Source organism: Thermobia domestica, chromosome 3 (assembly GCF_964235325.1).
Source record: "Thermobia domestica chromosome 3, izTheDome1.hap1.1, whole genome shotgun sequence".
NCBI classification, from domain to species: domain Eukaryota; kingdom Metazoa; phylum Arthropoda; class Insecta; order Zygentoma; family Lepismatidae; genus Thermobia; species Thermobia domestica.
Window position 1 is genome coordinate 70929430 of NC_137456.1, and position 14512 is coordinate 70943941.

Genomic DNA, 14512 nt, shown 5'->3' on the forward strand with positions numbered 1-14512 from the left:
GCAATAAGAACTGAACTGTGTGTAAATTTGCAAGAAGTGATAAGTCAGTTTAATTCTTAATGAGAGAACAGAAAGTTTCCTTGACTCGTTAGATTTGGGGAAAGCAAACAAATATATATATATATATATATATATATATATATATATATATATATATATATATATATATATATATATATATCCCTATATCGTTCCTGCATATGTGTACAACTACACCACGTCTATACACGTAAGTCAGTTTATTTCATGTTTTCATCTTAAGAAAGCCTGATCCGATAATCTAGTTTAGAAATTCTAGTAGATTTAAAACTGTTCATAACAGCATGATTCCCATATGCGTACACAATATTATTTTGGAAGATTATAGTTTGGTGAAAATTTTAGTTTGGCCATGTTTTCGAAAGTGACAATGTTCTACATGTAATAATTTGTAGGCACAATATTGAACGTGAATTGGTATTATATTATTTTCTTTTTCTTAGGTGATGCCGATTTTTCTTTCATTCAAAATGGACTATTCAGACAAGGCAATCTTTATTGATTTCCTTTTTGCTTCATGTTTAGGCTTCATATTTTTGTTTAACTCCTGCGTTAGTTTCTTTATGCAAAAGAATTTATATTACCATTATTTGGTTAAAAGTAATATTTTAAAGAAAATTTTAAGAAGTATGATAAAACTGGTAGATTATAATGGCAACATATATATATATATATATATATATATATATATATATATATATATATATATATATATATATATATATTATAACAACTAATCTTATTTGTGCTATTAAAAGGACTCGGTCAAAACGCTTACAAAATATTCAAAATGCACAATTACCAAGTCGGACAGAAAGCCCAATCGTCAGAACAGTTAAGACGCCAAACGTACATATCGTTCATAAAAACAGCCAGAATGCATAATGGCCACATCGCCCTCAGTGACGGTCAGATCAATTAAAGTAACATACAGAATGCGAAGTTCTTGAAACAATCAGAATACTCTCAAAAACGGGCATACCACCAAAAGCAGAAAACTCAAAACGCCCAAATGCGCAAGGAATATCATTAACTAGAGTGGACAAAAATTTCCGTCAAAAGTGCTAGGAACTTTCACATAAGAACCAGAAGAACGTTCACGTGATCACTTTTATGAGTGTTTTGACCATTTTAGCTACTGGACGCATATCGTCGCATGAGAACTCCGTGCTTTTCGTTTTCTTCAAGTTTGGACATAATTTTGAAAGCCCCACTTGGTGTAAATGGAACGCAACACCACCTGTTTTCCTTGTCAATCATCTGTTGTAATGTAGCTCAATTACCATCTTACTAAAAACACATTTTTCTAAGAAAATAATAGTTTTGTCTTCTCGCCTGTAAACCTGCGAAAATGGAGTTACGTTCCTCTGGTTCTCATGCGACGATATGCGGTCAGTAGCTAAAATGGTCAAAACACTCATAAAAGTGATCATAACGCCTACGAAAGGCGTGAGAATGCCCAATTGTCGAAACGGTCAAAACGCCCACGAAAATGGTCAGAATGCCTTATAGCTTGAGCACTGAAGTGGTAGTCGTTCATAGGTCAGAACTCTGAATTCTTAAACAGCTGATATGCCTACGAGAGAGGAGAGAGATTCCAAAGTCCAAATAAATGAATAGTATTGTACTTTTGGGATATTATTTTATACATTTACAAGGTCATTAAATGAAAATCATAATTAGAAAACGGAAATAAAACGAGGAATTCAGTCTAAACGTAATTAAATTTCACAGACAAGCTGTAGAAAAGAATTTTAAATCATTTGATATTTGAATCCAGTTTACTTTAATTAAATTGCTGAACTACCACTCAATCTTTATTAGGGAAAAAATACTAAGTACGTTAAGTTCACTAAACAAAATTAAAAAAAAAAAAAAAAAAAAAAAACTATACACTGACATGTAGTTAGAACGAACTATACACATAGATAGTAGAATGAAATTCAAAGAGCATTTGAAAATGTCTAAAAGCATTTTGAAGAGCATTTGTCAATTCACTCAAAGTAAAAAGTGGAAAAGCTTTCGCAGGTATAGTTGAACCACGATAACTTTGTCACTGGCAGAATTTAAGACTAAAGTTACTAGAGTAGTAAAACAATATTGCAGTTCGTGTAGATTTTATCAATTATTTAAAAAAAAAAAATGATAACTAAAGACTAGAATTGCAGTCCGAGTGCCAAGATCCTAGTCTTAGCAACGTACAATTCGGCTTCGATTTTAAATAATGGATGATAAACCATTACGTTTAGATAGCAGTAAATGTGGCTCAATACAGTTTTAGGGTTGTATAGTTAAAAAGTAAGTATTAAAAGCTAACTTTTAAATCGACATATAGCCGTGGATACTGTAATTTGTCGTATGTCAAAAGCAGTCAGTCATGTCCAGTTTTTTTCATTTTATAAATAAAAAGTTGTCCGGTAGCAGCTTCCTGAAAGACGGCACACTAAAATCAAGAGAGTTATTTCCATACTGGTAACATAACCCAATATCAAGAGATTTTGGGCCTTATGCAGAGTCGTTCTGACTCGTGATTAGTGTCATACTAAAGAGTTCGAGTAACATATATTTCCTGCAGTAGTCAGGCCTTTAGTATGACGCTAATCATACGTCAAAACGACTCTGCACAAGTCGGTTTGTATTTAGTTACAGCATTTTTTGTTATCTTCTAAGAACTTCGCATCGACGTATCGTAAAGCAGGGTTTCTTTTATCACTTTCGATCCTAAGCCCGAGCAGGACTCTGGGGCATACAGACGGGCGAGCTCGGTAGTACTGTAGCACTTCACCCATTAATACAAAATAAATGTTATGTTCATTTTAAAATACGATAGAATGTTTATTTATTTATTTGCCACGCATTTCTAAATATGCTTACTACGTTTTTCTACTACCGGATACACATAGTTTAAAAACCCACTAAACTGACAAGAAACTGGAATTTGCTATATAAACAAAGAAACGAAAGTGTTAAAAGGCAATATTGTCTCCTTGAAAATCTACAAAGTGTGAATTTGAATGCTTCTCATGCCTGGAATGATTTTCAATAGGATATTTTCAAATAACCTTGTATATTTTCTAACTAAATACAGGGAGTCCACACGAAACCTCCCTGACTACAAATATTAATTGCATGGAAACTATTAGTGCCAGAGAATTATGGTTTGCGGTATCTTCAAGAGCAGCTTAAGCAGTTTTTTGTTGTTGATGGTTAAGATTAGTTTAAAGGGACAAATTTTGCCGATAGGTGTCACTGCAATCTTCGTATCTTTCTCATGCATTTTTTACCTTTCAAGAAAATTCACGATTTCTCTTACAAATTTCAGCCTGCAGATTTCAAATTTTTAGAGAAGGAAGTTCATAACCTATCAAAGGCAACAATGCGTGTCGATTTTTATATAGAATTTTCATCATTGTTGAAATGACTTGATTGTTGAAATGAATATCCAAATCTTTAACAACATAACTGTTTCAACAATGAAGAAAATTCTAAATAAAAAATCGGCACGGACTGTTGTCTTCGATAGGTTATGAACTTCCTTCTTTAAAAATTTGAAGTCTGTAGGTTCAAATTTGTAAGTGAAAATGTAAATTTTCGTGAAAGGTAAAAAATACATGAGTGAGATCTACGAAGACTGTAGTGACATCTATTTGCAAAACTTGTCCCTTTACACCATCCTTAATTGCTGTTATTTGTTGTAGGTGTTCAGTAACAAAATTTATATGAATTTTTGTTATTTGTTGCAGGTGTTCATGAACGAAGATGACAACAGCACAAGAGAGAACGCAGTGTGTGGTGTGGTTGGCTGTAGACGAAAGTACCAACGGGACCCACCAGACGTCAGAAGCCTAGAGCATTAAAACATGGTTTGAGAAGATTTTAGCTACGGGGAGTGTCAACCGACAGCCTGGCTCGGGCAAAGCATGAACGTCTGAGGAAACTGTGGATGAGGTCAGGGAGACCCTTACTAGAAACCCAACAAAATCAGTTCGCAGAGTGTCACGCGAGCTGAACATCCCACGTTCAACGGTCCATAAGATGCTCAATAAAAGACTGCGTTTTCATGCATATAAGATGCAAATCGTTCAGGCGCTACAGCCCAATGACCTACCAAAACGAACCAGGTTTGGAATGGAGATTCTAGAAGATCAAGGATGATCCTGATTACTTGGGGAGAGTGGTTTTTAGTGATGAGACAACCTTCCACACATCAAGCCAGGTGAATTGTCACAATGTTCGCATTTGGGGTTCCGAACCCCCATACGTTGTTCGTGAATATGTCAGAGATTGCGAGAAAGTGAATGTGTGGTGTGCTTTGGAACGCGACAGAATTATCGGACCATTTTTCTTCATGGAGCACACAATAACTGGTTCTGTTTATCTTGACATGCTTGAACACTTCGCTTTTCCGCAGCTACTCCGTTTGCAACCAAACGTGATATTCCAACAGGATGGTGTCCCGCCGTACTGGTGTTTAGATGTTAGTAGGGCTTTAGACCGAACGTTCCCACAGCAATGGACTCACTCCTTGACCACCACGATCTCCCGACATAACCCCTATGGATTTCTTCCTACGGAGCTATGCCAAAGATTGAGCCTACGCCACACCTGTACGTGATATTCCTGCTCTTTGTCACAACATTGAAGAAGCCATCAACTCGATCACACCGGACATGCTACACAACACATGGCGGGAGATTGAATATCGACTGGACATGCTGAGAGCTACTAACAGGGCCCATATAAAAGTGCATATATAGACAAAAAAAAAATTTGAGTTGCTCCTCAAGATGCCGCAAACGTTATTCTCTGGTACTAATAGTTTCCATGCAATTAATATTTGTAATAAGGGAGATTTCATGTGGACACCCTGTATTAAAAGGGAACTTCTATGTCGAAATACGTGTACCGGTATATTATAAAACTGATCTACTTAACATGAGAATGTTCTTGCCGTCCTAATCTAGGTTGTTTCAAATGTAATTAAATGCATTTATGTTCCTGGACTGATCTTCCATCAGAACCTAGTTGTGCTGACCAGACAAATTATTTCTCGTAGAGAATAAAAGCTTGTATTTATTTTGTAATAGTAACATTACAATATGTATTTTCTTTCGTTTCTCAAGAACTAAATACACTGAATAAATTATAGAATACCGTACAAGCCTCATTTGTTTCTATAGTACTATGGAATTCCACATGTTGTTTCCTCTTTGTTATGTAGATTGATAAGTATTTTCCAGTTTCTGCACAACTTAAGAGTTTCATTCTGTTATCGTGCCCCATCGCTTAGCCTAATTCTCGTTTTGCCTAATCATTTATCTCATACAGTTATAACAGACAAATGATAAAATTTCCGTCTGACATTTTAGGGGAAATAATGATCCTTGTTTTGCCTAATATCCTTACGCCTAATATATAGAAGAGAATTACAGACAGAATAGTGGGTACATGGTAACTCAGTGTTAGTGTGCACCTATATGGCAAGGGGTTCCAACTTAGATCTACGACCAAGTGAGTTTATGATGAACATTGTATCTATTATTCTTATTTTCTTTCTTTTTCTTTTCTTTTCTTTTCTTTCTTTTCTTTTCTTTTTCTTTTTTTTTGAGATACTCCCATTTTCTTGCAAATCCTTATTGGATCAATTCTTCCAAAATCATATATTATTAATGTATGTCTTCTTTAGCATACAGATCATGACTGTGCGTCATGAACTTGCAGATGGAATATTATTTAATTTCCTTTTATCCTCTACATTCAGTCCCAACTGTAGTTATGCATCCACGCACAATCCCTCGCTATCTTGATTTTGTTCAAAATATTGATGGTATTTCAACTACCGGTACTTTTAGTTACTTGGTGGTATGTTGTTCTGTCGTGAATCGGACCCATCTGTCTTAACCGAATATCCGGGATCCTTCACTTCCTGTGGGGGATTCCCTTGCGCTGCCAGTGACCGATTCAGAATCAGCATTTTTGGATGGAGTAGATTACAAGTCTAAGACAATAACGTGTTGCCTCAGCTTAATAGCTAATAGTTTTGGAGATATTCGTCCCCAAAGTTTATTTTCCCGCGGTTTTGGACAGTGCATGCAAATACAGGGTGTTTCAAAACAACACCGTCAATGTTTGGGAGGTGATTCCTGACACAAGATAAGGCGAAAAGTATAGACCAACCTGGGCGCACAAATGCTTCCTTTCGGAGTTATAGGCTGCCGAAAACATAAAAAAATGAACCTTAAAGGTCCATAGCTTCAATACTATTGGGCCTGCCGTACTTAGAAACTAATATGTGCCCTATCCAAAAACACATGTTTCAGAATCCTAAGGTACCTACGCAACTATTTTTATAGAGAGAGAGTTTGGGTACGGGTATATAATTTGAAGTACTCACCAACTACCACTATAAAATTTGCTGCGGAAGTACCACAGGGTTCTGAAACTTGGATATATAGACAGGGAACATACTAGTTCCTAAGTGAAGTCTTGACCCGACTATGGTAGGTCCTATAGTATTGGAGCTATGAATCTTTAAAGTTCATTTTTTCATGTTTTCGGCGCCCTATAACTTCGAAAGGAAGCGTTTGTGCACCCAGGTTGTTCTGTACTTTTTGTCTTATCTTGGTGTCAGGAATCACCTCCCAAATATATATTTTACATTTACTTCTCAGTCTATTTTGTCTGTGAAAAAGTTTCTTTACTAACCGAACTAAAGAAATGAAGAAAAGAAATAAGTACTTTTCAAAATTATGCTTACCAATTCTATGTGGTTAAGTTGGTAAGAATAAATGGTGAACATCTCACTCTCTGTGTCATAGTAATACCAAATAGTAAACAGCCTCACTCGTTTTAAATCAACATATTCGTAGTGTTGTGTATAACAAAGTTCTTGAATCATTGCGTAAAATATGGTATCGAATTGGTGTCTAGCGGGTCGAAGGCGCGGAAGGAACAAGTAATGATTCATAAAATAATAAAATAGTGTAAATTGAGAGGTGTGTAATCATCTCTGTTTTTTTTTTTTTTTCAAAGGTATAAAAGGATCGTTAAAAGTACAAGGGAATCAGATAGAATTACTACAATTGTAAGAAACAGACAAATAGAAAATTGTACAATACGGTTAAGCACATGGAAAAGTTAACACTTTTTTTAAAATTGTATTTAAGAGTTAATTACAATGTCTGAACAAGAACCTTTAAAACTCTGAAAGGTGCTTCAGATAGAGATGTTAAGGATGTAATATGTACAAAACGACCAAAAAGTGGACTTGATTCCCTTTTTGAGGCTCAAACGTTTCAGCTTGCCATATTTTTCTTTCTTAATGACTTCATGGTAAGTGAAGATGGATACTACTTAGGCAATAAGTCTGTCCATGTTTCAGCAAACCGAATACATATATGAAGCAAATATAACCTTTTTTTCTATAGTATTGGTTCTACTAAACAGCATTATCAAGCTTTAAATCAGGTACCATTAAAGTGGAAGGTCCTAGTACATAAGAACGGGCTACGTTTGAAAAAACAACAACAAAAAAAAAAAAAAAAAGTATTTTCCCCTTAAAACGAAATGTTAAGAAAAACCTAGGAAGGCATATTATACCCTCCACTTTTGATAAAACCTTGGTTTCAAGATTGATAAAAATACCATAATTTAAAGAAAATTAGGGCCTACTTGCAATCGTAAAGGTTATATCTCGAGGGGTGTTTGGATAGGGCTCTTATTAGAAAGTTTGTGTAATATACATGTTTGAAACGTCAAAATATAGGAATCAAATTCAATAGCACAGCTGATATTATACCATATCTTAAAACGGAAAACAGTTTACAATAGATTTTGCAAAATACGTGTACAGTGCTGTTAGAGAAAATAGTTATGGGAAGACAAATTATAGACTTCATGTGCTTGGATCATTATATTGTTTAGAATTATGAGGGAGTCTGGTCGACTAGATGAAGCCTCTCAATTTCATTATTACTGTATAACATGGCCCTCACCGCTCACATTCTCATAAATGTTCAGTTCCTACTGAGGATTGAGGATCACATCAGAAACCACTAATATCACAAACGAACATGCTACTCATTAATTAATCGGCAATTCTAGAAAGAACAACTGAAATGTTGCATATTAGTTGCAATACTTGGAGTAATAGTAATTTCAAGGAAGTTTGGGATCTTCTATTGTTTTCATCAAATTTCGAACTCCAAGATGGGAAATATTTAATATCTGGATTTTCTAACAATTTTATTTCATACTCGATCGCAGAATCTCACAGAATAATCCAAAATGTTTTTTACGTTCTTAGAACATTTTATTTCATTTTAAGTATCGGATAGACAATACTTTTTAAAGATAAAGTCTAATACAATTTGAATGTTAAATATCTGTTGGAAGTTAATGCGTTTTTAGTAACCACGCTTACAGTCATAATGCAAACTTATCATCTATATTAATACAAATTATTCTCATTTCAGGTTTCTTAGAGATGAACCAAGGCGGGGAACAAGAAATGCTGAGGAAAGTAGACCCAACTATGCAGCTGTAGAACAATCTCCTAGTTCTACTGTTCCTAGAACTCCAAGTGATCATTATCACGTAACTGTTTGGAATGATACAAGTGACTTAGGAATGAATATTAATACAAACTCTTCAATAAACATAAATAATGAGGAGTTGTACTCTATAAACGCAGAAGAAAATAATGTTTCGTGTCGTGTGTGCGGTAAAGTTTTTCCTTATAAATGGATGGTTCTCAGACATCTGAGATCTCATACTGGTGAGAAGCCATTTGAGTGCAAAATCTGCCACAAAAGATTCAGGCAAAAGCCACATCTGAAATATCATTTCTTGTTACATATCAAGAAAGGAAAAAATATTAAATCTTAGACATTGTGGTAACATCAACGTAAGTACAGCAAATGAAATGACGTAAAAATGATTGAAGCAAAATTTCATATCATAATTCATCATGACGTGACAGACATATTCTACATAGATAAGTAGTAAATATCCTGGACTTTTTCTAAAGGATAAAGAAGTTATTATTTTTTGGATATACTTAAAAGTGAAGAAAACCATATTCACTCCAGTTTTATCTAAAATATTAAAATCTCTCGAGTTGCATTAATGAAATATATCTGAAATTGTTTGCGTTGTACAAGGTTAGAGTGTTATCTGCAGAACTTCCACATACCAATCAACAAGCTGCTTCATAGTATATAAGTGTAAATGAAATTAATTGCTTTCTTTGCTTTTGAATTAGTGCTCATCTTAAGGCAATGTATCTATTGCCAATCAGTAAATTCCGTAAAGCAAACTAATGAGACTAATTGAAGAAATAGGATATATTATTTTTCTTCTTTCTGTTCGAAATTTCTCTATCTTACTTTGTCTCTCTCTAAAAAAGAAAAAAAAAGTGAATTGGCTCGTTTTATTGGAGGCTATTGATATCTCTGGCCTCGAAATTGTTTATAGCTCTGAACCTTTGGCTTCATTTCAGATTTTTGAATAATGAACAAGACAAAATATCAACTCTACTTAATACATTGTAACTAGTATCTGAAAGTTCAACACAGGTAGGTTATGTAACCATTTATCAATTTATTATCAATCGTTTCTATTGTTATTAGATTCTTTAGCATTTATGTTTTTATATAGTATATAAAAAACAAATTTTATTCATAAATCATCGTCTTCTAAACCTTTTCCCAGTTAACCCGGGTCAGCTTTCGGGTCACTGTTCTCCACCTGTTTCTGTTTTGTGTTATATCCACAGTAATACTACACTGCATTATACTGTTCTTCACACAAACTCCCCATTTCTTCTTTGGCCAACCTTGCACTCACTTTCCGTTCAGTTCTATAGCATCCACTCGGTGAGCTATATTTCAAAGGTCTTCTCCTTAGAACCATCTTGCAGTGTTCCTACTACTGGTCTTACCTTTACTGTTTGTTCAGCATCACTCCACACATCCACCACAATATTTTTATTTCCGTGTTATGCAATTTCTGTTCCTCTGTCTTCCTCGTTAGCCAACATTCCACTCTGTATAAAACGTCAAGTTTCACTACTGTTTTGTAAATTTTTCCTTCAAGGTATATGAGTACACCACTGTCACGCAATACTGTTGCTTCGTTCAACCGTTGCTAACTCTGCTGTTTACACCTTTCTATTCTTCAATTTTCTTAGTATTTACCCCAAGTACTTGAATTTCTTCGTCATTACTACCTCTTCTTTGTCCAGTTGTATTCCTGTGTTTTCAATTACATTTTTGCTGAGCATGCAATATAGATATTCTGTCTTGATTTAATTAATTCTAAGCCCTTTGCTCTCCAATGTTCCTCTCCAAGTACTTAAATTAACATTGCAGTGCCGCCTTTGTTTCATTCTTTAGCACGATGTTGTCCGCAAATAGCATATTCCAAGTGTTAACTCTTGGATATTCTTTGTAAGATCATGCATCACAGTTGCAAAAACATATGGGCAAAGAGTAGATCACTGATGAAGTCCCACTTTAACTGTACAATTTTCTGTTATTCCACATGTGCTCTTCACTCCTGTCCTACATCCATCTTACATACCTTAAATTATACAGCTGTATGTGTTGGGAACACATTTCTTCTTCTGTGCCCACCAAATAAAATCTCTTGGCACTATATCATACACTTTTTCTAGGATGAAAATCATATGGAGGTCCTGGTATCCTTTGTACTTTTCCCATTGTAAAATATATATAAGATTTTTTCTTTCTTTTTTCTTCTTTCTTTTCTAGCATGTGTTTTTTGCATAACAAATTACGAAACAAATTTAAATTTGCATAGGAATTTGTATAGAAATTTGTATCACATTTTCGGCAACGAAAAGTTATTATTATTATTATTATTATTATTATTATTATTATTATTATTATTATTATTATTATTACATATTTTATTCTTTTACATATACAAGAAATAAAACAATAAACAATTTTTATGTATCACAAACAAGTACACGTATGATATTGAAAAGCAAAGTAGAGAAAAAGTAATGACAATTACATTAAAAGTACTAACATAAACATTCTCTGCAAAAATTGTCTAAGCTAATACCTGGTTTTTAAATGTGTCCATGCTAGTAGCTGCTTTAACAGCTAAACCCGTAATGCTGTAAAGGAATGAAGAATTGGAATTACATAGTCCATGAAATGAATCTTCATTTATTACGACAAAAGTAAAATAGCTTAATTTCATATAGTTTCATTGCGTACCTCGTATGTATTCAATGCTACTGAGATTCAGTTATTATTATTTTAAACATTCTAAACCAAACAATAACTTCCTTTCTTTATACCAAGTAGAACAGGAGGGCGTAATAAAACCAATAGATGTTTATGAGCCAACACTATGAAAGTACGAAACAAGTATGAAATAAAAACAAAATAGGACGGCAGAAGAGAGAGTATTGCTAAGATCCCGTTTTTATTAGTAGTCTAGTGTCCTAAAAATAAGCTTGGATATTAGATTTCGAAAGCTCGTTGAGATGCTTTCTTTACAGGTAGAATAAACTACCAAAGAGGATATGGTCTCTTTGTCGTCAATTCTATGGCCTCCAGTAATATGATTTATAGTCCGTAGTAGATCGTGTTCTTGAGAACATAACAGACATCTAAACATGTAACGTCGGATTTTCAAGTGGAGTCATCAATAAGCTTTAAACTGTATAAACTTGAAGGAGAATCGTTCTTTCATGAAGGAAAGATGATATACTGTTTTCTGTTGTAAAAATAGCTCACCTCGGTAATATATTATGATTATAAATGGATCACTTTATGTAATACAATTTTTCATTTGAATGGTATTTCTAGGATTTTTGTGTAGCAAACTGCTATGCAACGCCGCTTAAACAAATCTCTCTCTCTCTCTCTCTCTCTCTCTCTCTCTATATATATATATATATATATATATATATATATATATATATACTACACCAGTGTAAGTTTTAATTAATTATTAAAAATTATTCACTGCCTTAGATTAGTAAATATTCAGTGTTACCTTAGTTTCTCTGTAGCTTTGTGTTTATAATTAGATATTTTGTAGAAAATTATTTAGGTTGTATTTTATGAATACATTTTATCATACACATTACGATGTGGCTTCGATTTGTTTTTATTTCATGGTTTTCAAAATGTTTGTAATTTTTTTTAAAGTAAGTTGTATATTGTATTTTGTTGGTCAGCGTATAACCGAATTTCTACTACAGGAACGCAGATACAGATAAAGCTTCAGCACCGAAGTTAATCCAATAACTATGGATGTTAATTTTGCTTTAGTTAGTCACCGAAACTATTACACAACTATTATTTTTAATGAAAACTTGCTTTGTTGAGAGATTTTAAATTTTATTTCTCTTACGAAGATAAAGTTTGATGAAAATAAACTATGGTACTTTTAAAATTGATTTGAATGTATTGTCATATTGTATGAAATTGTAAAGAAAATTAGAAAATAATTGGCTCAACTAACATACACTAGACTCACAAAAATTAAACATCAAATTTAATAATCGAGAATGACTCAGATTATTTAAAAGATGACGTGAGAAAATTACTACATTTTGAAAGTTGTTACTCACGAAACTTAAAGTTGTTGTCCCCAGGCCCTGATTGTCACTTTACTGCTTTTAGCATTGTCAAATTTCATACTATATGACAACAATAATAGTATTCTTTTACACACTGGTTTATAAACATTCTTTGATAGCCTATAATTGTAATTTATTACACAATAATTCTACATACATTTATATGCTTCATTCACATTTCATTACAATCTTTCTGTGTGTAATAAACCCAATAGAAGATTTTTTCGTATTTATTAACTTGTAAGTACATTTTGAATTAAATATTTTATTCTGATAAATTTATTTATCGTAAGCTGCAAAGCACTCTTCCACTTCATCGAGTTTATGCTTAGTTCTTTTCTCTGCTTTCACAGCAACAATATAGCAGTAGCATGCAGTTAATAGTAGAAAACACAAAGGAAATAACCATATCGAAACCCGATCGTGAATGTTCCACAGGTTATGTTCCGGATGTAGACATAACTTCTTCAAGTTAAATAGCTGTTTCCGGAAAGGGCATCTGGCTTTTTGAGTTGATTTTGATAGTCCCTGAAATTTAAATATTTTTTTTTTATTAAATGAAAAGTAATATACATAGACTGATCCTTACAACTGTGCGATATTTTAAAGTTTATCAATATTATATGAGTAGGCGTAAATTATAATGTTAATGATGGAGATAGTTATTTCAGTTTTTCTCATAGGAGAAAGGACGTCTAGGCACAGCTACATTTTTTAGTGTGGTTTTAATTTTGTATGTACATATAAAGTGGCGTATAGTGGTAGTGCTGTGAACAGTAGTGTGTTATTCCTAGAAAACCACAATATACTACTAACAGCTGAAATATTTATGAAATACATGATGGTCATTGCAAAAGCCATGGCAACTATTTTTTTCCTCAAAAATGGTAATGAATAAAATTAATTCTGAAATATACAAATGGAAGGTTAATTCATATATAAACATTACATGTAGGATGATGGATGAACAAATACAGCACCATAAAGATATCGCACGAGAAAAAAGGCGAAAAAAATTGTGTGGTTTCAAACGTGTTTTAGTGTCAATTAAAACAATACTCAATAGTACAGGTCAGGAATACGTACCTGTGACATTTTCGAGTCCCTCGAAGTAATCTCCCAAAGAATCCATCACACCCTGTCATGGAATGAGCGTAGTTTGTAATGTACTATTCTGTACTGCTGCAATTGAGAGTAAAACACGTTTGAAACCACAACATTTTTTCGCCTTTCTTCTCGTGCGATATCTTTATGGTAGTGTGTGTGTTCATCCATTTCCCTACATGTAATATTTACATATGAACTAACCTTTCATTTACATATTTCAATTTTTTTTATTTATTACCATTTTGGAGAGAAAAAATAGTTGCCATGAGTTTTGCAATTACCCGTATTAACAGCCTAACAAAAAAAAAAAAAAAAAGATGTATGTAAGAACAACCTTACTAGAACATTAAAAATAATATGTTTGGCGGATATAACATTTGTTACATATACAGTTATATTCCAATTATAATATGAAAGAATTATTATATGAAGGAATAATTATATGAAGGAATATGCATTAAGTATGCAAAGAACATTCTTTCTAAACAAATATGAAATTTCTTCAAATAATTGTGCCTGTGCTTGTTATTCAGCATTATAGGATATGTATAATAGCATATAGACGAATTTTGAGTGATTGAATGTTTAACGAAATGTTCACAACATAATTCTTCCATATTGTTAAATCAAATTTTCCACTCATGTCGAAATCTTGCAATATATTTGGTAGCACAAGAAAATATTAGAGAGAATGGAATGTGTACGTACATTCAGTGTCAGACCTATGATTAACTGTGCGTT

General features: G+C 33.2%; 1 protein-coding gene across 2 annotated transcripts in view; it reads right to left on the reverse strand.

The window, feature by feature from the left end:
• Positions 1–11841: 11841 nt before the first annotated feature.
• Positions 11842–14512, reverse strand: part of LOC145680492 (glycine receptor subunit alphaZ1-like) — a 52072-nt gene continuing 49401 nt past the window's right edge. For both annotated transcript variants that reach the window (XM_081751076.1, XM_081751075.1), the window contains exon 9: positions 11842–13192. In XM_081751076.1, the coding sequence (XP_081607202.1) occupies positions 12944–13192 (249 nt within the window). In that variant the 3' untranslated portion in view covers positions 11842–12943. The remainder of the gene's footprint in view (positions 13193–14512) is intronic.